The sequence below is a fragment of the Macaca mulatta genome, chromosome 1 (genome assembly GCF_049350105.2).
Source record: "Macaca mulatta isolate MMU2019108-1 chromosome 1, T2T-MMU8v2.0, whole genome shotgun sequence".
Lineage (NCBI taxonomy): Eukaryota > Metazoa > Chordata > Mammalia > Primates > Cercopithecidae > Macaca > Macaca mulatta.
Genome location: NC_133406.1, coordinates 195,793,476 through 195,818,144, shown reverse-complemented (window position 1 = coordinate 195,818,144; position 24,669 = coordinate 195,793,476). Strand labels below are relative to the sequence as shown.

General features: G+C 53.4%; 1 protein-coding gene across 10 annotated transcripts; it reads right to left on the bottom strand.

Moving 5' to 3' along the window:
• Window positions 1–793: 793 nt before the first annotated feature.
• PTCH2 (patched 2) lies at window positions 794–24,669 on the bottom strand. 10 transcript variants are annotated; one of them, XM_015138158.3, is made up of 22 exons: window positions 22,731–23,126; window positions 21,732–21,924; window positions 10,831–11,020; window positions 10,654–10,723; window positions 10,383–10,474; window positions 9,526–9,721; window positions 8,604–8,725; window positions 8,309–8,456; window positions 8,097–8,228; window positions 7,849–8,004; window positions 7,674–7,766; window positions 7,201–7,326; window positions 6,992–7,110; window positions 6,539–6,887; window positions 6,101–6,413; window positions 5,866–6,008; window positions 5,601–5,781; window positions 5,187–5,467; window positions 4,938–5,075; window positions 2,098–2,240; window positions 1,930–2,029; window positions 794–1,530 (listed from the first exon to the last, which is right to left on the bottom strand). In XM_015138158.3, the coding sequence occupies exons 1-22, from the start codon at window positions 22,800–22,802 to the stop codon at window positions 1,276–1,278; spliced, it is 3,612 nt and encodes a 1,203-aa protein (XP_014993644.2). In that variant the 5' UTR covers window positions 22,803–23,126; the 3' UTR covers window positions 794–1,275. The 10 variants fall into 10 exon arrangements, with proteins under 10 accessions (XP_014993644.2, XP_077814958.1, XP_077814955.1 ...); XM_077958832.1 differs by having other exon boundaries at window positions 2,103–2,240; XM_077958829.1 differs by having other exon boundaries at window positions 9,613–9,721.

The following is a 24,669-nucleotide window of genomic DNA, read 5'->3' as shown; positions in this document are numbered from 1 at the left end:
GGTCCTAAGCTATGGCTGGGAAAGGGCAGTTGCAAACCTCCCCACACCTCTGGGTGAGGCTCTGTGCTCTATTCCAGGGCTGTGGCCACTCTTCAAGGCCTGTGCTCAGTGGGGCTGTTCAACCTTCACAGAACAAACAGCTTAAATTGTGTCCTCACTAGCTGCTAGCACTTTCGTTTCTGGGCAGTTCCTGCAACTGACCCACTGGCTGACTGGCCAAAGATGCCTCTCGACTGTCAGGCCAACCACCAACTTGCAGAAGCCTTTGCCTTGGAGGTTGCTCTGGGAACTGGCTCCTTTCCCTCGGTCCACAAACCTCCTGAGAAGCTCCCCAGACCCTGTTGCCCTCTCTCTGCTTCAACTGACCGCTTTCCTGATCTGCCTCCACCTCACCTTCCGGCTGCTGCATGGCCTTGCCCCTCCGCCTTGCCATTTCCCGTGTGGGTGAAGCAGGTAGGTGGAGGTGAGTCTGGAGAGGTGGGCGGGCTGGAATATGGTGGCTTGGAAAGCCACACAGTGTGGCTTTTTTTTTTTTTCTGCTCCCGATCTCCAGATTGAACCCAGTAGGATTTCACACCAACAAAATTTGTTATTGTTTTGTATACTAAGCACTTAATCCAGATGATGTTACCAAGTATATGACAAAAATCCAGAATCTGGGGTCTTTTCCACCCAGAACTAGAGAAGCTAATACCTCAGGTCCTGGCACCAAAGCCCCTTCCAATAGCGAATGTTCACTTGCAAACTCCCCACTCTGTCCAAAAAAAAAAAAAGGCACTGAAGTCATTTGAGATGAGTTCACATAGAATATATTTAATTCTTTAAAAAATAAAACTTTCAACATAGCTAACATCTATGTACACTACAAAAATAGACATTTTCATATAAATAATGGACATGGTAGGAGGTGGGCAGGGATATGAAGAGCCTGCCCAGGAGTCACCAGGCGGTGGGGCCAGGACTGAGGAAGGGTGCTGGAGGGTCTCTCAGGCTTGGTCAGCTGAGTGGGCAGCGGTGTGGGGTGGGAAGGGGGACAGGGCTGCACTGCAGCCTGAAGTGCTGGCTTTCACTCTCAAGTGACACAGACATAGGTTCACACAGGCCTGGGTGTGCAAGGTGCTGGCTGTTCTGTATGGATATCAGGGAGGCCCATGATGGCTGGGTCGGGAGAGGGGGTGCAGCAGCAGCAGGGCCCTCCAGGGGTCCATCCTGCGTCTAACACCTGACCCAGTGCTTCCCAGTGAGCCCACATGGCCCACACACGGTCTCTGTGCTTCAGCTGCTCTTTTCACCCAGTGGCTGGACCTGGTCCCCTGGAACTGAGGTGGTAGCAGGGGACCAAGGATGCTCATCAGAGGCTGGATGGACATAGGCACCAGGTAGGGGGGGTGGGTGGATGGCCACGGTCATGGAGGTAGTCACTCTGGCAAAGCTCTGGGGCAGGGAGGGGGATGCCCCCCACCTAAGCCCGCCTCCCTGTGGAGCTGGTGGACTCAGGACCTCTGGGCTTTCCTTGTACATCTGTATCACCTGTGGGGAGACACCAGCCACAGTAAGCCCACGGGCCCATGGGGCTCCCGTCCCCTTCAGCATCTCCCTGGGGATCACCATGACTGTTGGGAAGCTGGGGTCCTTGTTGGTCTCCAGCAGGATATGAGAGCTGGCAGGTAACAGGATGTTGAGGCCTGGGGCAAACTCTGCACCTTGCTCTGGATCCTAAAAGGCTAAGGTGGGTCCCATGAAGAAACCAGGGGGGCTGAGGGGCAGGAATATGGTGTCTGGGGAAAGAAGGAGGCTGCCACCTTCAGCTCATGGCACCTGTTGGGGAGGTACCTGTCTGTGGACCACAGGGCTCTGTCCCTTCCCTTGCCTATCCCTACCCCATCCCCTGGGCTGGGAGCAGAGGGATGGAGCCGAGGGTGTGGTCACCTCTGGCGGTGGGCCCAGGATGGACAGCAGCACAGGCAGCAGCACAAGTCCATGGAGGAGGCCCAGGAGCGTGAGCACCGTCAGCGCCGCAAAGAAGTACCTGGGGGCGGGGGGAGTCAGCCCAGGCCTGCCCTGAGCCCTGCCTCCCCGCCCCCGAGCCCTCCCTACCTTACAATGAAGTCAAAGTGGGAACCAGCAAGCATGAGCAGACCCAGCAATGTGGAGATGGCCCCGTCAGTCACAGGGGCAAATGTGTGCTCAAGGGCACGGGCGGCCCGCAGGTTCCGGCTGCCCTGGGTGGTCAGAAAGCCCTGGGAAAATAGAGTGGTCCTGGAGCTGCTCCTCTGCCAGTCATGGCCAGCTCAGCCATGTCCCCAGCTGTAACTGTCTTCAGAGCTCAACAATACCTTGGCCCACCGAAGGCCAGGTGAACTAAGTTCATGGGAACTGTACAGGGAGCGTGCGTGAGTCCTTTTAGGTAACACTGTATGGATGGGTTTGGTGAGCTTAGACACAGAGACGTGTAGAAAATAGGGTACAGCCTGGGTAACAGAGTGAGACTCTGTCTCTAAAAACAAACAAGGCTGGGCGCGGTGGCTCATGCCTGTTATCTCAGGCCGAGGTGGGTGGATCACCTGAGGTTGGGAGTTCGAGACCAGCCTGGGAAACATGGTGAAACCGTGTCTCTATAACAAATACAAAAATTATCTGGGTGTGGTTGTTTGCGCCTGTAGTCTCAGCTACTCAGGAGGCTGAGGTGGGAGGATCGCTTGGCTAGGGAGGTGGAGGTCACAGTGAACCGAGATTGCACTGCTACACTCCAGCCTGCACAACAGAGTGAAACTGTTTCAAACAAACAAACAAACAACAAAAATAGGTTGGGCAGACTACAGCCTGTTACTTGTTTTGTAAATGAAATTTTGTTGAAACAGCCATACCCATTGGTTAATGTATTGTCTAGACAATTTTGTGTTTCTATGGCAGAGTTGCAGCAGAGACTCTATGGCCTACCAAGCCACAAATGGTTACTATTTGGTCCTATAAATAGAAGAAGTTTGCCAACCACTAGTCCTTCTAGAAGAGGGATGCCAAAGTGATAACAGTTATTTCTCAGAGTAGTGTTTCAGAGGATTTCTAATTCTTCTTTTGTACCTTTCTGCATACTGACTTTGTTTTCAAGGACCATATATTGTTCTTACAATCAGAATAATAATAGAGATATTTGGTGGGGGAAGGGAAGGGAGCTGTTTGTGGAGTCTGGCTGGTCTGTGGGTCCCCCCTTTCCTCTGTCAGAGAATATGCAGCCCTGGGTAAGGCCCTCCTTGGTTCTGGCATCTGTGTATCTCTGATATCTCTGTAGAACCCCTCCATTAAGCCCACATTGCCATCCGCTACCATCCCTTTTTTTTTTTTTTTTTTTGAGACAGGATCTTACTGTGTTGCTCAGGCTGGAGTGCAGTGGTATAATCATGGCTCACTGCAACCTCAAACTCTGAGGTTCAAGTGATCCTCCCGCCTCAACCTCCCAAGTGGCTGGGACTACAGGCACGTGCCACCATGCCCAGCTAATTATTTACTTTTTTTTTTTTTTTTGAGACAGAGTCCTGCTCTGTTGCCCAGGTTGGAGTGCAGTGGCGTGGTCTTGGCTCATGGCAACCTCCGCCCTCCCGGGTTCAAGTGATTCTCCTGCCTCAGCCTCCCCAAGTAGCTGGGATTACAGGCGCTCACCCCCACACCCAGCTAATTTTCGTATTTTTAGTAGAGACGGGGTTTCACCATGTCGGCCAGGCTGGTCTGGAACCCCTGACTTCAAGTGATGTGCCCACCTCGGCATCCCAAAGTGCTAGGATTACAGGCATGAGCCACCACACCCAGCCCTTATTGTCTATATCCCTAGAATATAAGTTCCTTGGAGGTAAAAAACTGTATTGCTATTATATCCCTTATTCTTTTTTATTTTTATTTTCCAAATTCTTTTCCTTTTTGAGATTGAATCTTGCTCTTTTGCCCAGGCTGGAGTGCAGTGATACGATTTGGCTCACTGTAACCTCTGCCTCCTGGGTTCAAGCGATTTTCCTGCCTCAGCCTCCTGAGTAGCTAGGATTACAGGCATGTACCACCACGCCCGGCTAAATTTTGTATTTTCAGTAGAGACGGGATTTTGCCATGTTGGCCAGCTAGTCTTGAACTCCTGACTTCAGGGGATCCTCCTGCCTTGGCCTCCCAAAATGCCCCAGCATCATCCCAATTACAGGCATGAGCCACTGTGCCCAGCCCAAATTCTTCTTCTTCTTCTTCTTCTTTTTTTGAGACGGAGAGTTTCACTCTTGTTGCCCAGGCTGGAGTGCAATGGCTCGATCTCAGCTCACCGCAACCTCTGCCTCCCAGGTTCAAGCAAGTCTCCTGCCTCAGTCTCCAAAGTAGCTGGGATTACTGGCATGTGCCACCACGCCTGGCTAATTTTTTGTATTTTTAGTAGAGATGGGGTTTTACCATGTTGGCCGGACTGGTTTCAAACTTCTGACCTCAGGTGATCCACCTGCCTTGGCCTCCCAAAGTGCTGGGATTACAGGCGTGAGCCACCATGTCCAGCCAGCCCAAATTTTTTTTTTTTTTTTTTTTTTTTGAGATGGAGTCTCGCTCTGTCGCCCAGGCTGGAGTGTAGTGGCGCGATCTTGACTCACTGCAAGCTCCGCCTCCTGGGTTCACACCATTCTCCTGCCTCAGCCTCCCAAGTAGCTGGGACTACAGGTGCCCAACACCATGCTCGGCTAATTTTTTGTATTTTTAGTAGAGACAGGGTTTCACCGTGTTAGCCAGGATGGTCTTGATCTCCTGACCTCGTGATCTGCCTGCCTTGGCCTCCCAAAGTGCTGGGATTACAGGCGTGAGCCACCGCGCCTGGCCCCAAATCCTTAAACAGTACCTAGCACATCGTAGGGGCTTGAACAATATGCGTTGAATACTGAATCAGCTGACTGGTCCCTCCCCGGGGTGCCTGTGCTCACCAGAGCCATGTGGACTGTGAACTCAACACCGATGCCTACAGAGGCCACGAGGATCACCACGGGGATGGCGCTCAGCTTGATGCCCAGAAAACCCATGATACCAAAGAGCTCCACCGTCATCATCGCCAGGACCAGCACCTGGGGGAGACAAGGCTCACGGAGGGCTCCTGGCAGGAGGGAAGACAGGCTGGGCAGGGAAGGGTGCAGGTGCCTCTGGGTCTCTCTGTCTCCACTCCTGCAAGCACTCACTATGAGGCCAGCCGTCCAGGGGTTGAGGAGCAGCAGGGCACAGACGAGGAATGTGCACACCAGCAGGATGCAGACTGCCAGAAGGAAGCAGCGTCGCAGGCCCAGATACTGCTCCCAGAAGAGGAAGGGGGAGCCGCTGGGGTAGGCGTGCACCCCAGCCTGGCCGGCCTCTGCACATGCTGCCCGGGCCCCCTCGATGGCCTCCACAAAGTCTGCAGTCTTCTGGAGGCCACGCAGCAGGAAGGGGAACTGGGCAAACTCCAAGGGCTGAGCCGGCGGGACTGCGGAGGGGAGGGAAAGGGAGAAGAGGGAGAGGGACGGGGCAGTGAGCACGGGGCAGAGCGGGCAGGGCCTCAGGCTCAGGGTTTGTGTGGGTGAGGCTGAGGCTCTTGCTGAGCTCCCCCCAGGACTCACTGCGAAGGTTCTCCCCCGTGGTGTCGTATTTGTCGTGCAGCCATTCAGGAGGTGGGGGGTAGAAGTTGGCCTGTGAGGCTGCCAGACCCAGGGGGTCACTGCTCACCCACACGGTCAGCCCCATGTAGAAGAGCTCGGGTGGAATCAGTCCCTCCCTGTCTACCAGCTTCCTTGTGGTCAGCTGCAGAGGCAGAGAGGGCTGAAGGCCTGGGCCCAGGAGGCCTGCAGCCCCTGTGCTACTCCACCCCTCCAGCCCTCTCCCAACCTGGCTGAAATCCAGAGGCTCCTGGGCGTCTCCGGTCTGGATGAGCAGCTTGTAGGCCAGGGCCCCATCCTCAGAGCCATTGCGGTACGAGTGGCGGGTGATGCGCCCAGAAGCCCAGTCCTGGTCAAAGGCAGCCTGGATTCCTAGGGGAGACCAGGATAGAGTTCTCTTGGCTGGTGGCCCCAGGGCGTTTCTCCCTGCAGCACCCCTCCCTGCCAGTCTCCTCGCCTCTCACCCTGTAGCCAGCTGCGGTAATAGTGCAGCCAGGTGCGGGGTGCCTGGGTGGCCGGTGGGGGCAGCACTGCCTTGAGGGAACTGAAGCGCTGGTGCAGATCAAAGAGGGCGCGTTGGGAGTGGGCGTAGTCAAAGCCACCCTGGGTCACCAGGGCCACCTCGTACAGGGAGAAGTACCTGAGCTGGGCGCTCAGGAAGGCATGCTCCTTGGTGCCCCGGGGCACCACATCCGTCAGGGCCAGGCCGTCTTGCACCAAGGTGGCTCCGTAGAGGCTCAGGCCCAGAAGAGCGCCAAAGAGCACCAGCACAATGGCCTGTGGGAAGTGGCAACTAAGCTGGAGGCCCCAGGGCTGCCCCCAGCCCCTCAGGGGTGGACTGAGCCCTCTGCCCTTCTGGACCCACAGATGCTAAGTCTCTGCCCTGCTCGGCCCAGTCTTACCTTGGCATGTGACTGCAGCAGCAAGGGGGCAAACTGGTAGCGGGCAAAATGGGCAAGATTCCAGTGGGCACAGGGCAGGGACTTGCAGGCTGCCTTCTGCCTTGTCTCCTCCTCCTGGCCTAGAAGGTCCCGTGTGGACCCTCCAGGGCTGAAGACCTCAGAGCCCAGTGGGTCGGAAGGTGGGGGCACCAGGTGGGCTTGGGGAGGCAGGATGGTGACCACATGCTGGCTGCTGGCTTCACAGTGTGTAAAGGCTTGAACTGTGGCAGTGAGGTGGGCAATGCCCACTGGAACCGTCTCGTCCTCTAGCTCCTGGGGCAGGATCTGAATCACCCGAGCAGAGCAGGGACTGGAAGAAGTAGAGAGTGGATGACAGGTCTGTGCCTTGAAATGCTGGTGAGGGGACAGGCTGGCGTGGGTCACGGGAGGAAGGGGCTGGGGTGCAGGCAGTACCTGGAGAAGCAGCAGAGCACATCGAGGCGCTGGCAGTGGCGCCGCCGTAGGTCCAGGCTGAGGATGGCTGGGAAGACAAGCATCACGGCTACAAAGGTGCAGCCACCCACTATGGCCGCCTGGGGGACGGACAGGAGGGGCATGAAGGCTGGATGAAGCTTGGCCTCAGCCCCACACCCACCCTGAGCCGCCCGTGTAAGCAGCCTCACCTGTAGGGAGAAGGCTCGCAGCGCGGGGATGGGAACGAGGGCAGCCATGAGGAAGGCAGCCATGTTGTTGATGGATGTGAGTACAACACTGGTGCCCGTGCGCTGCAGACACTCGCCCATGCGCTCCTGCCAGGACAGAGTGGGGACCTGCCCTCAGGTCACAAAGGAGGGGCTGTGTCAAGGTGGAGTGAAGGGGAGGCTCAGGAACTTGGGGTGCAGAGGTGGGGCAGTCATAACATAGCAGCTAGCATTTACTGGGTACCATGTACGTGTGATGGGGTGTTCTAAGCATTCAGCTTGAGTTACCTCACTGATCCAAACACAACTTAGGACACAGTACTATTATTTCCCCTGTTTACAGATGGGGACAAGAGGCACTGAGGTTCATTAGCAGCCCAGGGTCACTTGAACCAAGAGGCTCTTAACCAGTAAGCTGAGCTGCCTCAGATGAGCCCTGGGGGACGAGGCCCCACCTGGAGAGGGGTGCCAGGCAGAGTCTCTGTGAAGGCGTGCGCCAGCAGGAATACATCATCCACGCCGATTCCCAGAGCCAAGAAGGGCAGCACCTAGAGGGGCAGAGGAGCGGGCAGCTGAGGACCCGTGAAGCCTGGTGACTGGCACTGAATCTGCCCTGCAGTCCAGGCGTACCTGGGTAGTGGCAGCATTGAAGGTGATGCCGAGCAGGGCACAGAGCCCAAGGCCTGAGGCCACCGCCAGGGCCACCAGCAGTACCCCGGCAAGGCCCACAGCACCCTGGGACTGGGCACAGTCCCACCGTAGCATTGTCACACAGGCATAGGCCAGCTGTGGGGAGAAAGGGCAGTCTCAGACAGGGGCTCCCAGGGTGGGCACTGGCTGGAGGTGGAGTGGGGCAAGGTGCCAGGTGCAAAACCCACCATGAGCAGATAGCCTCCCACCACACGGGCAGCGCTGACTTCAGAGAACGCATGCAGGATGTCGTCCAGGGTGGTGGAGGAGAAGGCGTGGATCTGCTGGGAAGCGTTCTCAGGCAGGGCCTCCTGGGCCAGCTGGAGAAACAGGGTAGATTGGAGGGGGCAGGAGGAGGGAGTGGCCTCAGGGCACCCACCTTGTCCTTGTCCATACCGACCTGCACAAAGCGCCGCTGCCAGGCTTGTAGCACTGTGCCAGCCTGTTCCTCACTCCAGCCAATGTCATGCGTCTGATAGTCACCCCGGAAATGCTCGTATAGTTGGCGGGGACTCATCAGCAAGAAGGTGCTTTGCAGGGCCTCTGCCCTGGTGGGGGTGCAGGAGAACCAGGGGTCAGAGCTGGCCCAAACACCTGGTGAGGGATGTGCAGGGCCTTTTGCCAGAGCTGCCTGGCATTACAGTATGGGTTCTCATGCACGGAGTCCCCTCATCACCTCCCAGAGGAGACCCTACCTCAGCAGCTGTCCCTGGGGGTCTCTGGCCATGCCTCCCAGCAGCAATTCCTCCTGCCAGTGCATGAATTTGTGGGAGAAGCCATGGCAGCCCCCGCTCAGCTCGTGAGCCACGTTGGGAGCCTGGAGGGGAAAAGGAGGGGTTAATGCTCAAGGCCCTGGCTGCGGATAACTGAGTGTCCCTGGGCTTCCACCTCCAGGAACCAAGCGACCATGGAGCTCCGTGGGCCTGGAGTGTAGGTAACTATTCTGAGCCTCTTGACTGCTCTGCAGAAGTGAACAGCTAGTATCCCGAAGACAGGAAGCCCGAAGGGGGAGTAGAGGCCTGGAAGTAGGCTTCTGGGAGAAGCTGGTGTAACTGGCGGATTCTGGGAAAAGTACCACATTGGCAGGGCCATAAAGAAACCAGGGAGACCAGGTATGATATTCATGCTTACCTACTGTGTTCTTAGTTTCCCTGTATTAGTCTATTTTGACAAAAAGTCCAGCCTTGGCCAGCGCAGTGGCTCACGCCTGTAATCCCAGCCCTTGGGGCGGGCTAACAAAAATTAGCCAGGCATGGTGGTGGGCACCTGTAATCCCAGCTACTCAGGAGGCTGAGGCAGGAGAATTGCTTGAACCAAGATCCAGCTACTGTACTCCAGCCTGGACGACAGAGTGAGACTCAAAAAATAAATAAATAAATAAAATTTAAAAAAGTCCAGCCTTATCTAGGCTCAGAAAAGGAAAAAGGGATTCATATACCACGTGAGGGCTCCATAGGATAACTGAATGGGAATGGAACACTGGGGGCCTGGCACTGCGGGAGCAGGGTAATGCCAGGAAGTGAGGGTCAGGGCACAGAGCAGTCAGCTTCCCCGGAACATAGGAGTGTATGAGGGAAGGAAAACAGTCTTTCCCTGGCAGACCTGGTTGGAACCCACCTGCCTGCTGTGATGGTTGGGGGCACTAGGTGGGCAGTGGAGGTCATCAGGGTGTAGACAGGGCCGCCCCACGTAGGCCTGGCCCACCTGTGCCTTGTCTAGCAGCTCCCGGAAGCCCTCAAGGGAGGCAAAGGGACCCAGCTCCTCCAGCAGCTGCTCTGGATCCAGGTTGGTCCACTGGATATCCGGACGGCCGCTGAGGGAAGAGCCCATAGTTGGTGAGGGTCAGGGATGAAAACCCAGGCTCCAAACTGCTGCTGGGGCCCCATGCTGTACCCCACCCTCCTCTTATCTGCCCATTTGTCCCTCCATATGGAGGGTGTGCAAGCCTCAGCTTCTCAGAACTGCCAGGCAGCATGGGCCCACCAGGGTGCCACAGTGAGCGGTAGATGAGTACAAGGGGCTGAGACGGATATCAGGGCAGGGTTACCTAATACACAGAAAGGGCCTAGAAAGGCCCCACTGAGTCCCTTACCAAGCTGTGTGCTTGGTTCTAATATATAACCAGCAGGCACACGCCTGTAGCAGGTTTTCTTTCTGGCCTGGGCAACAGCTTAGCAAACACCTAGGTAATTCCCCCCAACAAAGCCTCTTTCTGGGGATCTTTTTCTCCTTTGCTCAGATCTTACAGATCTTTGTGTTTAGTTTTGTGTAAATAAGTCAGGTCTTCCTTCCTTCAGAGGGAAGGAGAAGGGGGATGTTGAGAGAGCCCTGGGGAAGCCCGTGCTCTCTGTTGCTGGCCTGGGAGCACTTAGGACCTTGGTAAGGTTTTGATCATCCTCATTCCCCCAACCCCTCCTTTCTGCTGGGAGAGTCCCCAGCGGGAGATGAAGCAGGGCCCCAGGAGTGGCACTCACGGCAGGTAGGCGGAGCCCCCTTGGAGTTTGGCTCCCTCCCAGAAGCAGTCGAGGGGAGTGAGGATCACGCACGGAAACAGCTTCTCAATCATCTGCCAGGGATACCCCGGGCCACATCAGTCCTGCCCCACAACCTTTGTAGGATGCCCTCTGCAATCCCCCTCCTTAGTTTTAAGGGGGCGGATTGCAGGCTGTGGAGCTTGCTCGGTCTCTCTGAGTCCTTCCACGCCACAGAAAAGGTTCTGCCTCTATTCCCTCTCAGGACACTTACCCGCTCAATCATTCCATTTTCAATAAGGGGAACTCCTGACTTGTAGCAGATTTTGTTCAAATCCCAGGACCTGCAATAGCCAGGGGCATAGGAGATCAGCAGAAGAGGGGGATTCCCACTCCAGAACCCCCACAGCAAGCCTCAACCCCAGCTGCTCAGGGGCTCAGCCAGACTCACTTCCCATAGAGTGATACTTGGACTTTACTGGCAGTGAGGGCTGCCTGGAGGTGGAGGCCAAGTGCTTCGGGCGTGAGGATGTTCTCTCCCTCCTGCCGTGCGGTCTGTATCAGCATCTGAGAGGTGTATGCAGCCTCCTCCCCCAGCTTCTCCTTGGTGTAATGCAGCTCCTGGCTCACCCGGCTGCCCACTGCAGGAGCAAAGAGAGAAAGCTGGGGGGAAAGGGCCTAGGTGCATCAGAACTCGGGAAGGGGGCTTCTAACTCTGAGGCCTCCCCAGACAAGTGGGAGAGGTGGAGCAGAGAGGAGCCCCTGCCTTATCCCTGAGGGCCTGGTCATGGCCCAGGCTGACTCCCCAGGCTTCTGGGTCCTGGAGCTCTGCCAGGGAAGTGGAGAGGCCTCGGTTGTGTGGCTCTGTGGATTTCCTGTGTGGTCTAGGGCTTAAGCATGAACCAGGTTGGCTGGGTTTTGGGCATAAACTTAAAAATGACAATCAGCATGAGCGGGCCGTGGGCTGTGGGGGTTGTAGAGGCATCTTGGTAAGGAACCCTCAGTCCCTCTGTGCTCTGGTAGGGAGGACAAGGAGGGCCAATGGGGCCAATAGGGAGGCTGCTGCTGGGAGGGTTTCCTGAAAGAACAAGTGTAGGGCTGGGGCTGGTTCTTAGTTCAGGTTGCTCTGGGCAGTGATTTATATCCACACACCTTTCTGCAAAGTGTGCTGGGGAGAGGGCAGGGATAGGAGTGTCTGATAATAATGGGTGATAATAGTGAGCCTGTGTCGGTGTGGGGAAGGTGGGGGATGGGACAGTCATTCAGTGTGCTGCTCCTGCTCAGGCAGGAAGTGCATGGAACCAGCTCACAAACCCTGGCAGGGGTGAAATCAAAGTGAGCCCAGGGGAGGAAGGTGTCCAGATCCCTTTCACCGCCCTCACTGTCCAGACCACAGGGAGTCCCGGCGCCAAGCCTGCCTTAGTGTCCTGGATCTTAGCGCCCCTCCAGTCCTGCGTTATGCTGGCCACAGGCTCCTGCTGTGTGGGACCTGGGGGAGGTGGGGACATTGTGAGGGGATATCACTTAACTATGATGTGGGGGAGAATGGGGGCCAAATTTACCTCTGGAGGCTTTGTGGATTTGGTCCGATCTCAGACCCTGCGCTGTTTCCATCTGTCTGGGGGTCTCCTCCTGTTAGTCTTTGCTGCCTGCTGGGACCCACACATACTGCTTCTCTGAGACTCAAGTCCCATCTGAGATCGTCATGTTTCCCAATCTCTTTTCCTTTTTCTTTTTTTTTTTTTTTTGAGACGGAGTCTCACGCTGTTGCCCAGGCTGGAGTGCAGTGGCGCGATCTCGGCTCACTGCAAGCTCCGCCTCCTGGGTTCACGCCATTCTCCTGCCTCAGCCTCCTGAGTAGCTAGGACTACAGGCGCCCGCCACCGCGCCTGGCTAATTTTTTGTATTTTTAGTAGAGACGGGGTTTCACTGTGGTCTCGATCTCCTGACCTTGTGATCCGCCCGCCTCAGCCTCCCAAAGTGCTGGGATTACAGGCTTGAGCCACCGCGCCCGGCCTTCCTTTTTCTCTTTTTTCCTTTCTTTCTTTTTTTTAGACAGGGTCTTGCTGTGTTGCCCAGGCTGGAGTGCAGTGGCCTGATCACAGCTCACTATAGCTTTGACTTCCTGGGCTCAGGTGATCTTCCCACCTCAGCCTCCCGAGTGGCTGGGACCACAGGCGCCCGCCACCGTGCCTGGCTAATTTTTAAATTTTTTGTAGAGAGAAGGTCTCATCACTATGTTGCCCAAGCTGGTCTTTTTTTTGGCTCACTGCAACATTCTGCCTCAGCCTTCCAAGTAGCTGGGATTACAGGCGCCCATCACTATGCCTAGCTAATTTTTTGCATTTTTAGTAGAGACGGGGTTTCACTATGTTGGCCAGGCTGGTCTCGAACTCCTGACCTCCCTTTTGGGAGGCCCTCCTCGGCCTCCCAAAGTGCTGGGATTACAGGCATGAGCCACCACCGCTCCCGGCCCCAAGCTGGTCTTAAATTCCTGGGCTCAAGCGATCCTCCCACCCCAGCCTCCTAAAGTGCTAGGATTACAGGCGTGAGTCACTGCGCCTGGCCCTCCAATCTCTTTTTCAAACCCATGTAATCTTCTTACTCACAAAAGCCCCAAATCCTTGGTAGCCCCCAACACATACTTACCCATATGCTCACATGTGCCCTCGTGCCCCAAAAGTCACATTCCTGGCCTTCACCTCACGAAAACAGTCTTCCTGTCCTGCTCCCCACACTGCCAGTTCCTTCTCTTTTTTTTTTTGAGACAGAGTTTCACTCTTGTTGCCCAGGCTGGAGTGCAATAGTGCAATCTTGGCTCACTGCAACCTCTGCCTCCCGGGTTCAAGTGATTCTTCTGCCTCAGCCTCCCGAGTAGCTGGGATTACAGGTGCCTGCCACTACGCCCGGCTAATTTTTGTATTATTAGTAGAGACGGGGTTTCACCCTGTTGGCCAGGCTGATCTTGAACTCCTGACCTGAGGTGATCCGCCAGCCTCGGCCTCACAAAATGCTGGGATTACAGGTGTGAGCCACCATGCCTGGCCTCTCCTTCTCTGACTCTTCCCTACTCCCCACTCCTTTGCCAGGCCTGTACTGCAGTGTTTATTTCACCAGGATTAGGCCGAAGACTGCCGCATGGAGGGGAAGAGGAGGACAGAGATAAGCTTTCCATAGTAAGTGGGTTTGCTAAGAGGAAGGAGGCATGGGAGGAGGAAGGAACCCAGAGAGATCTGACGAGAAACCAAGAGAAAGAAACATGGATAATTTAAAATGGAGCATCAAAGACAATAAAGACTCCTCAGGGGAGAAAATGGGGAAGAGAAAAAGATAAACCTTAGTTGACAAAGATAGATATGGACAGATGAACTGGGATGCATTGTGGTGCAGGAAGGAAGAGACGATAATGCTTAGTCTGTTCCTTGGGCTAATTACTTATTCTCTCTGGGTCTCCAGCTCCTCATCTGTCAAATGGAAACAGTGACTACCTTGGTAGAATTAGCATCAGTGCAGGCAAAGTACTTAGGAAATTGCATGGCACACAGTAGGTACAGATGTGGAGTTATTTTTCAATGGTTGCTGGTAGAGAAATGATGTGACAGAAAAATGAGAAGGAACTGAAGGAAAGAAAGACTGCAGGTGACAGGGGAGGAAATAGGACAGAGGAGGGAGAATATCAAGATTGATACGTTAGGCCGGGCGCGGTGTTTCACGCCTGTAATCCTAGCACTTTGGGAACCTGAGGCGGGTGGATCATGAGGTCAGGAGTTCACGACCAGCTTGGCAAACATGGTGAAACCCCGTCTCTACTAAAAGAAAATACAAAAAATTAGCCAGGCGTGGTGGCGGGTGCCTGTAGTCTCAGCTACTTGGGAGGCTGAGGCAGGACAATGGCATGAACCCAGGAGGTGGAGCTTGCAGTGAGCTGAGATTGCGCCACTGCACTCCAGCCTGGGCGATGGAGCGAGACTTCGTCTCAAAAATAAATAAATAAATAAATAAATAATAAAAGATTGATACATTAAAAAAAACTCGTCCCTTTTTTTTTTTGAGACAGGGTCTTGCTTTGTCACCCAGGCTGGAGTGCAGTGGTGCGATCACAGCTCACTGTAGCCTTGACCTCCTGGCTCAAACAATCCTCCCAGGTCGCTGGAACTACAGGTGTGTGCCACCATGCCCAGCTAATGTTTGTATTTTTTGTAGAGACAGGGTCTTCCTATGTTGCCCAGGCTATTCTCGAACTCCTGGGCTCAAGTGATCCTCCCGCCTCAGCCTCTGAAAGGGCTGGGATTACAGGTGTGAGTCACTGTGCTCGGCCATACTTTTATGTCTTTTCCAAATGAGAAAATATAACTGGTTAACCAATATGGAAAAAGAGTCTACCTTATAAGTAATCCTCTAAATGCAAATAAAAACATCAATAAGTTACTATCTAACAATTTAGCAAAAATTTTAAAATTGATAGCACTCATTGCTGGTTTACAGGAGTACACTCTAACCCACTATGGGAGTGTAACATGGCATACTCTATGGGGAAAAGCAACATTGCAATATGTAGGTTCCATAATCTTTGGTCCAGAAGTTTCACGTGTAAGGGCCTATATACCATGGTAGGGACTTAAGCTTTCTCTGGGTGAAATGGGAGTCATGGGAGATTTTGGGCAGAGAGGATCTGACGTTTTCATCACTTAACAATGTATTTTTGTGAATACACGGTTGTAAGAGGTGCCCACGAGAAGAAGTCAGGAAAGGTGTCCTGGACCAAGTGTGTGCAGGGAACTGTCAAAGACTCCATGTTTCGGTACTGCTAAGAGTGAGCCAGGGAGGAGCCAGCAGCAATGCTGGAGAAGCAATCAAGTCCAATTATGGAGGGCCTAGAGTGTGTGCTATGGAGTTTATATTTGATTTTACAGAATCTGGTGGAAATCGGTGGAAGGGCACTAAGAAGGGGACTGACTTGGCCAGATGGAGATTGGCCACAGGGTGGTGCTGTGGAGGCAGATTTGAAGGTGAGGCTGTCAGCACCTTCCTCCTTTCTAACAGACCCTGATTTCCCTGGCCATCCTCAGAAAGGCCTAGCGATTAAGGACAGCTGGGCTCCTCCCCAGCATCAGAAGGTGAAACTTGATTAGTTTAAGAAGCCGGACCAGGCGCGGTGGCTCAAGCCTGTAATCCCAGCACTTTGGGAGGCCAAGACGGGTGGATCACAAGGTCAGGAGATTGAGACCATCCTGGCTAGCACGGTGAAACCCCATCTCTACTAAAAAGTACAAAAAAAAACTAGCCGGGCGAGGTGGCGGCGCCTGTAGTCCCAGCTACTCGGGAGGCTGAGGCAGGAGAATGGCATAAACCCGGGAGGCGGAGCTTGCAGTGAGCTAAGATCCGGCCACTGCACTCCAGCCTGGGTGACAGAGTGAGACTCTGTCTCAAAAAAAAAAAAAAAAAAAAAAAAAAAAAGCCACTCAGTAATTCCATTGCCTTTGCCATGTGAAGGATTTCGGCATAGGATGCTACACAGTTCTTGCTAAAGAGAACAAATGAGAAGTTGGCTGGGAGGCTACTAATAAATTTTTCCTCACTTTCAAAAATAGATGCAAGATCAGGCATGGTGGCTCATGCCTGTAATCCCAGCACTTCAGGAGGCCAAGGCAGGAGGATCGCTTGAGACCAGGAGTTCAAGACCAGCCTAAGGGCCGGCTGGGTGCGATGGCTCATACCTGTAATCCCAGCACTTTGGGAAGCCGAGGTGGGTGGATCACGAGGTCAGGAGGTTGAGACTAGCTTGGCCAACATGGTGAAACCCTGTCTTTACTAAAAATACAAAAACTAGTCAGGCATGGTGCGCGCCTGTAATCCCAGCTACTGAGGTGGCTGAGGCAGAAGAATCGCTTGAACCTGGGAGGCAGAGGTTATAGTGAGCTGAGATTGATCCACTGCACTCCAGCCTGGGTGACAGAGCAAGACTTCATCTCAGGGGATGGAAAAAAAAAAAGAAAGAAAAAAAAGACCAGTCTGGGCAACATAGTGGGACTGCGTCTCTACAAAAAACAAACAAACAAAAAAATTAGCTGCACATGGTGACATGTGCCTGTAGTCCCAGATACTATGGAGAAAGAGGCAGGAGGACTGTGTGAACCTAGGAGTTCGAGGCTGCAGTGAGATGTGATTGTGTCACTGCACTCCAGCCTGGGTGAAAGAGTGAGATCCTGTCTCTATAAAACAAAACAAAACAAAAACAAAAAGACGTGCGAGACAAGAATGACTTCTTTTTCCTGACACTGCAGCAGCTACTTTGAGATAAGCCTGAGGACAAAAGTCCAACATGTTGAAGATGGCAGAGGAGAAAGAAAGAAACTGGGTGCTTGCTAATGTCCTTGGGCTGCTGAATTAACAAAATCAACCAGGCTTCCTGTTACAGAGAATAATAAATCAATCTTCTTTCTTCCTTCTTCCCTCCTTCCTTTCCTTTTTTTTCTCTTTCATGTTGCTAAAAGCAATTCTATTATTTTATTTTATTTATTTATATATATTTTTGAGACAGAGTCTTGCTGTTACCCAGCCTGGAGTGCAGTGGTGCGATCTCTGCTCACTGCAACCTCCGCCTCCCAGGTTCAAGTGATTCTCCTGCTTCAGCCTCCCGAGTAGCTGGGATTACAGGCACATGCCATCACGCCTGACCAAATTTTGTATTTTTTTTTTTTTTTTGAGACGGAGTCTCGCTCTGCCGCCCAGGCTGGAGTGCAGTGGCCGGATCTCAGCTCACTGCAAGCTCCACCTCCCGGGTTCACGCCATTCTCCTGCCTCAGCCTCCCGAGTAGTTGGGACTACAGGCGCCCGCCACCGCGCCCGGCTAGTTTTTTGTATTTTTTAGTAGAGACGGGGTTTCACCGTGTTAGCCAGGATGGTCTCGATCTCCTGACCTCGTGATCCGCCCGTCTCGGCCTCCCAAAGTGCTGGGATTACAGGCTTGAGCCACCGCGCCCGGCCAAATTTTGTATTTTTAGTAGAGACAAGGTTTTGCCACATTGGCCAGGCTGGTCTCAAACTCCTGACCTCAGGTGATCCACCCCACCCTGGACTCCCAAAATGCTGGGATTACAGGTGTGAGCCACTGCGCCAGCCTTATTTTTTAATTTTTAATTTTTTAGAAATAGAGATGGGGTTTTGCCATGTTGCCCAGGCTGGTCTTGAATTCCTGGGCTCAGTCAAGCTTCCCACCTTGGCCTCCCAAAGTGCTAGGATTACAAGCATGAGCCACCACGCCTGGCCTAAAAGCATTCTAAATGATACAATCAGGAGTGTATTGCCAGGGATGGAACAAGACCTCAACTAGAGCAGTAACCACAAGGTAGAAAGGATGGGTCTGTTATGAGAGAGGTTAAGAAGCAAGGATTTACTAGTTTACTAAACAAGTGGGTGAACGGGCCAGGCGCGGTGGCTCACGCCTGTAATCCCAGCACTTGGGAGGCCCAGGCAGGCGGATCACGAGGTCAGGAGATTGAGACCATCCTGGCTAACACGGTGAAACCTCGTCCGTACTAAAGATACAAAAAATTAGCCGGGCGTGGTGGCAGGTGCCTGTAGTCCCAGCTACTTGGGAGGCTGAGGCAGGAGAATGGCGTGAACACAGGAGGCAGAGCTTGCAGTGAGCCAAGATTGTGCCACTGCACTCCAGCCTGGGCAACAGAGCGAGACGCCGTCTCAAAAATAAATAAATAAAACAATTGGGTAAACAAGAACTGAGGATGACTCCTAAGGTTTTAGCTTTAGATATTTAAGTGGGTGGTGATTCTACCAACATAAGGCCATCCTCTGTCTTCTATACAGAATGGCAGCTCTTGTTGCGCAAGCTGGAGTACAATGGCGCGATCTCGGCTCACTGCAACTTCTGCCTCCCGGATTCAATTGATTCTCTTGCCTCAGTCTCCTGAGTAGCTGGGATTACAGGCATGCACCACTACGCCTGGCTAATTTTGTATTTGGAGTAGAAGCAGTGTTTCAACATGTTGGTCAGGCTTGTCTCAAACTCTTGACCTCAGGTGATCCACCCACTTCGACCTCCCAAAGTGGTAGGATTACAGGCGTTAGCCTCCATGCCCGGCCTTTGTAATTTTCTTTTTTTTTTCTTTTTTTTTTTTTTTTGAGGCGGAGTCTCGCTCTGTCGCCCAGGCTGGAGTGCAGTGGCACGATCTCGGCTCACTGCAAGCTCCGCCTCCCGGGTTCCCGCCATTCTCCTGCCTCAGCCTCCCGAGTAGCTGGGACCACAGGCGCCGCCACCACGCCCGGCTAATTTTTTTGTATTTTTAGTGGAGACGGGGTTTCATTGTGTTAGCCAGGATGGTCTCGATCTCCTGACCTCGTGATCCGCCCGTCTCGGCCTCCCAAAGTGCTGGGATTACAGGCTTGAGCCACCACGCCCGGCCTGTAATTTTCATTTTAGAGAACAATCTACCTCTGAACGCTTGACTTTACAGTTGGCCAGGAAAGACAAACCAGTCACATTCCAAGTCTCACCGTGGCAAAGTTAAGGAGGTCTGGAACACTGGTCTGGAACACTGGTCTGGAACACTGAGAGCCAATGTTTGCTTTCTTCCTCTGCTTTCTGTTTCTGTTTCTGTTTCTGTTTCTCCTTCTCCTTCTCCTTTCCTTTTCTCTCTCTCTCTTTTTTTTTTTTTTTTTTTGAGATAAAGTCTCGCTCTGTCGCCAGGCTGGAGTGCAGTGGCGCAATCTTGGCTCACTGCAACCTCCGCCTCCTGGGTTCAAGCGATTCTCCTGCCTTGGCCTCCGGAGTAGCTGGGACTACAGGCGCAAATCACTGCACTTGGATAATTTTTGTATTTTTAGTAGAGATGGAGTTTTACCAAGTGAGCCAGGCTGGTGTTGAACTCCTGACCTCAGGTGATCCACCCACTTCGGCCTCCTAAAGTGCTGGGATTACAGATGTGAGCCACTGCACCCTGTCTGCTTACTCTTTCTTTGAGACTGGGTCTCATAGTGAGACTCCATCTCTATGAAAAAAAAGACTGGCCAGGCGCGGTGGCTCAGACCCGGGCTGAGACGGGCAGATCACAAGGTCAGGAGATCAAGACCAGCACGGCCAACATGATGACACCCGGTCTCTACTAAAAATACAAAAAAATTAGCGGGGTATGGTGGCGCAGGCCTATAGTGTCAGCTACTCTGGAGGCTCAGGCAGGAGAATCGCTTGAACCCGGGAGGCAGAAGTTGCAGTGAGCCAAGATCGCGTCATTGCACTACAGCCTGGGCGACAGAGCAAGACTCGTTCTCAAAAAAAAAAAAAAAGAAAGAAAGAAAGAAAAAAATGATCACTGCTTTTACCTCACCCCCAGCCAATACAGGACAAGAATGATATTCTGAAATAAAGGAAAAAAGCCTAGGAATTGGCTACCATCCTCTTATAAAACCTTCCCCCAAACAACAGCAAAAAACTGCTGGGGTCTAGCCTATCCTATGCTGGAGTGTAGGAGAGATGAGGAAACATGGAGGTTCAAACAGTGCTTAGATGGGGAAAATGTGGGGAATGGAGAGGGAGGAAGGGAAGGGAGACTGCCTCTGTTGTGGCAGGAAATCCAAGAGTCATCTGGGACCACCCAGGCAGCAGTGGTGTGGGTGGGGGTACGTGTATGTGCATGTATGCACATCTGTGTCCTGGGGCTGGGGGCAGGCAGGCAGAGCGAAACATCTGCTCTGGACCCCAGCGCTGGCCTAGAGTGTGTATGGATGTGAGAGTCTGCAGGGCTGTGGGTAGATAGGGTGGGGATGGCGTGTGGGAGCCCAACAGGCAGGCAAGCTCTGAGAAACATCTGCTCTGGATCCTAGGACTTGCCAGTATTTGAAATAACTCAAGGGTGTGAGACTCCAACGTGGGCTCTGCCTTTGGGTATGGGCCAGGGCTGAGGGAGCCTACAAAATGCAAACTTCCCAGGGAAAAACAGACTGGAGTTTGACTCCTATCAAAGGGCTGCCATATGAAACCAGCCCTCAGTAAAGAAGAGTCATGCTGAAAAAAAATTTTTTTAATTAAAAAAAAAATTCTTTTGTTGGGACAGAGTGTCCCTCTGTCGCCCAGGCTGGAATGCAGTGGCGCAATCTCGGCTCACTGCAACCTCCACCTCCCAGGTTCAAGCGATTCTCCTGCCTCAGCCTCCCAAGTAGCTGGGACTATAGGCGCTTGCCACCACACCTGGCTAATTTTTGTATTTTTAGTAGAGATGAGGTTTCACTATGTTGGTCAGGGTGGTCTTGAACTCCTGACCTTGTGATCTGCCCGCCTCGATCTCCCAAAGTGCTGGGATTACAGGCGGGAGCCACCACGCCCGGCCTGCTGAAATTATTAATAAGAAATCATTCTGGCCAGGCACGGTGGCTCACACCTGTAATCCCAGCACTTTGGGAGACTGAGGTGAGCAGATTACTTGAGGCCAGGAGTTTAAGACCAGTCTGGCCTACATGGTGAAACCTGGTCTCTACTAATAATACAAAAATTAGCAGAGCATGGTGGCGCCCATCTGTAATCCCAGCTACTCGGGAGGCTGAGGCACGAAAATCACTTGAATCGGGGAAGCGGAGGTTGTAGTGATCTAGGATTGTGCCACTGCACTCCAGCCTGAGCAACAGAGTGAGACTCCATCTCAAAACAAAACAAAACAAAACAAAAAATAAAACTGCCCCCCGCCCCGCAAAAAAAAAAATCCCAAGAGAATCATTCTTTTATGCTTCCTTAAGAAAGTGAGGATTTGATCCCATCTGACCCTGGCTATTGCCTCAAAGTGTGGATTCTGTATTGCTTTTCCATTAAATGGGCCTGGGTGCCTGAGCCCTCTCCCTGGAGGCTTGGCCAGATGATTTACTCAGTTTCCCCAGCCTTCTAGTTCTAACTTTTCTGATACTCCTGGTCATAAGTGATTTCTCCCTGCTTTCTCTTATACAACATAATCACAGGATGCTCTGTATTGTATTTTAGTTATTCCAGCACATATTTTACTTTCCTTGCTACTGAAAAATGAATCTTGTTTTAGCTGCTTTTGTAAACCCTGATGCATTGTCAAAAACACACATAGAAAGTTAACAATAAATGCTAAATAAACACATACAAAATCACAGACAAATATTCTATACAGCCAATTCACAGGGTCTACCATCTGCAGATGTCCATTTATGGTTGTGGGAGGGAACAGTGTTCCTAGATGCCCAGGTGTACAGACTCTGACCAGCAAGAGCCCCTCCAGCCCCAGGGCCAGGCCTACTAGAGCTCGGTAGCCAAGCTCCTCACCCCGTTCTTGTCTTGGGCTCACCATACCTGAGCAGCTATGGCCAGTGGCCACAACTTACCTTCTACCCAGAGCTGTTCCAAGTTTGTCTCAATAATGGCCACGCGGAGACCTAATGCCAGGGCCCCAAAGGCCAACAGTCCCAGAAAGAGCACTTTGCCACAGTGTCTCTGGATCCCGCAGCCCAGAGAAAAGAGCAGGCCCTGGAAGTAAGCACGAAGCCAGAGTGGAGCCTTCAGGCTCCCAGCTAGGATCTGGGATGGAAAGAGAAGGGTCAGCTAGGCATCACTGCAACAATGCATGAAATCCTTCCCTTCTCACCCTATATATCTGCTGCCCAGCCCTAGCTTCTTGATTTCTGGATGTGGGACAGGGAGCACCAACACAGACACAGGCCCATACTTGGAAGATGTAACACCCACCACCTCCAGCACACACCTGAGGAAGGCATAGGCCTATTTTCTTTTTTTCCGTTTTCTCTCTCTCTCTCTCTTTTTTTTTTTTTTGAGATGGAGTCTCGCTCTGTAGCCCTGGCTGGAGTGCAGTGGTGTGATCTCAGCTGACTGCAACCTCCGCCTCCCTGGTTCAAGAGATTCTCCTGCCTCAGCCTCCCAAGTAGATGGGACTACAGGCGCCCGCCACCACGCCCTGCTGATTTTTTATTTTTAGTAGAGACAGGGTTTCACCATGTTGGCCTGGCTGGTCTCGAACTCCTGACCTCAGGTGATCTGCCCGCCTCAGCCTCCCAGTGTTGGGATTACAGGTGTGAGCTACTGCGCCCGGCCGTCATAGGCCCATTTTCTGAGAGCAGGATACATATGTACACACACCTGTCGTCGGGTGGACAGAGGTGAACCCACAGACATTCTCAATGGCCAGACGAGGGGGAGACACAAGGACAGACACACCGACACACACGCACAACTTGCTTGCCGTGCTAGCTCTCGCTAGTGTCAGACACCCAATGACACTCGGCACTTGAAGACATCACAAACCTTGCAGAGGCCCGAGTGACAGACCTGGCCCCGCTTTTCCTTCTTCCAGCTCCCCCTCTACTCACCTGGGGTGCTGCGGTTCGAGCTGGGGGTGTGTAACTCGGGGGCAGCTCTCTGAGGGGCGGCGATCGAGTCATGCTGGCGGGGATGGGGGGCGCGGGCGCCCCCAACCCGCGTTATCTGGGCGCTCCCATAGGCTAGCCCGGTCTCCCAGTACCGCTGGGCCCCGCGTGGGGATTCAGTGGGGCCGCCAAGGCGCAGGCGTGGGAGAGACTGTGGGGTGCCGGTGTTAAGACGGCTGCGAGGGAGGAGTGCAGGGAGCTGCGGGCCCGGGGCGCGGCGCCGGGGTTCACCCGCTCTGTGGGCCGTGGGCCGCGGCGGCTGGAGGAGGAATGGGTTCCGCGCGCAGACGGAATTGCTGGCCCGAGACGCACAGCAGGGTTCGAGGTGGCGACTGCAGTGCCCGGGAGGCGGCTGGAGCTTCAGAAAAGGGAGCTGGCCGGGGCGACGCCCTCCCATTGGCTGAGGGGCCCGCAAATTACCCTAGCCGTGCGGCCGGGCCCGCTGCTAGGTAACGGCGCCGCAGGGGGCGGGGCAGGAGACCACCCAGGCTGGGCCACCCTGCGCCTCCCTCCCGCCCGCGGGGCCACAGGGAGGAGGAGGGAGGGAGATCCCGGAGAGGCGCAGCGCTGCCAAGTGTAAGTCCAGAGGCTGACGCTAAGAAAGGGCGTTTGCGGGCTCTGTTAGGGCTACACTTTTTTTTTTTTTTTTTTAAGACGGGGTCTCACTCTGTCACCTAAGCTGGAGTGCCGTGGCTCCATCTCGGCTTGCAGCCTCCGCCTTCCAGGCTCAAGCCATCCTCCCACCTCAGCCTCCCAAGTAGCTGGGACCACAGGCATGCACCACCACGCCCTGCTTTTTGTATTTTTGGTGGAGAACAGGTTTCCGCCATGTTGCCCAGGCTGGTCTCAAACTCCCGAGCTCAGACTATCAGCCCACCTCAGCCTCTCGAAGTGCTGGGATGACAAGCGTGAGCCACCGCGCCTGGCCTAGGACCACACTTTCTTTTTCTTTCTTTTGTCTTCAGGCTTAATTCACTTTATTTTTCTTGTATAAAAACCCTGTGTTGTAGCCACAGCTGGAGCCTGGATCCTGTGCACGGAGACTCTGGTGTGGGTCTTGACGAGGTGGTCAGTGAATCGTGATAGGGAGTCTTGGTGAATACAGTCTCCTTCCAGAGGTCGGGGGTGAGGTAGCTGTAGGTCTTAGAGATGGCATCAAAGCGCGTAGGGCCACACTTTCTTTCCGACCCAATCAAAGCCCAAGATTTCTGTTCACTCTTCCTGGCCTCCATTCTTGCCCTCTTCAGTCCACTCTCTCCACTGAGACCAGAGTCATTTCTCTAACATGCAAATCTGATAGCTCCAAAGCACAAGGCCCACTTGGAGCACAGGGCCCTGTGTGATCTAGCTAGCTAAAGCCTCCTCTCCCATAGTTCCCTCACATCAGTGTTCCCTCGTTCCTACCTTTGCACATGTTTTGGCCCTTTTGTCTTGGCAGATAATCTTCAAAAAACTGAACTTGAATCACTGCTCCCCTCCCCCCCCCTTTTTTTTCTGAGGCAGGATCTCCCTCTGTTGCCCAGGTAGGAGTGCAGTGGCGCCTTTACAGCACACTGCAGCCTTGAGCTCCCAGTCTCAAGGGATCCTCCCATCTCAGCCTCCCAAACGGCTGGGACTATAGGTGTGCACCACCACACCGGCTAATTTTTATAATTTTGTATAGACAGGGTTTCGCCATGTTGCCCAGGTTGGTCTCGAACTCCTGGGCTCACGTCATTTTCCCACCTGGGCCTTCCAAAGTGCTGGAATTATAGGCGTGAGCCACTGTACCCAGCCTACACCCTCTTTGAAACCTTCCTTGATTCATGTCTCTCTCCTGGCAGATAATTGCTTATTTGTGCTCTCTATAACAACTCAATTTATATATGTATAATTGCATTTA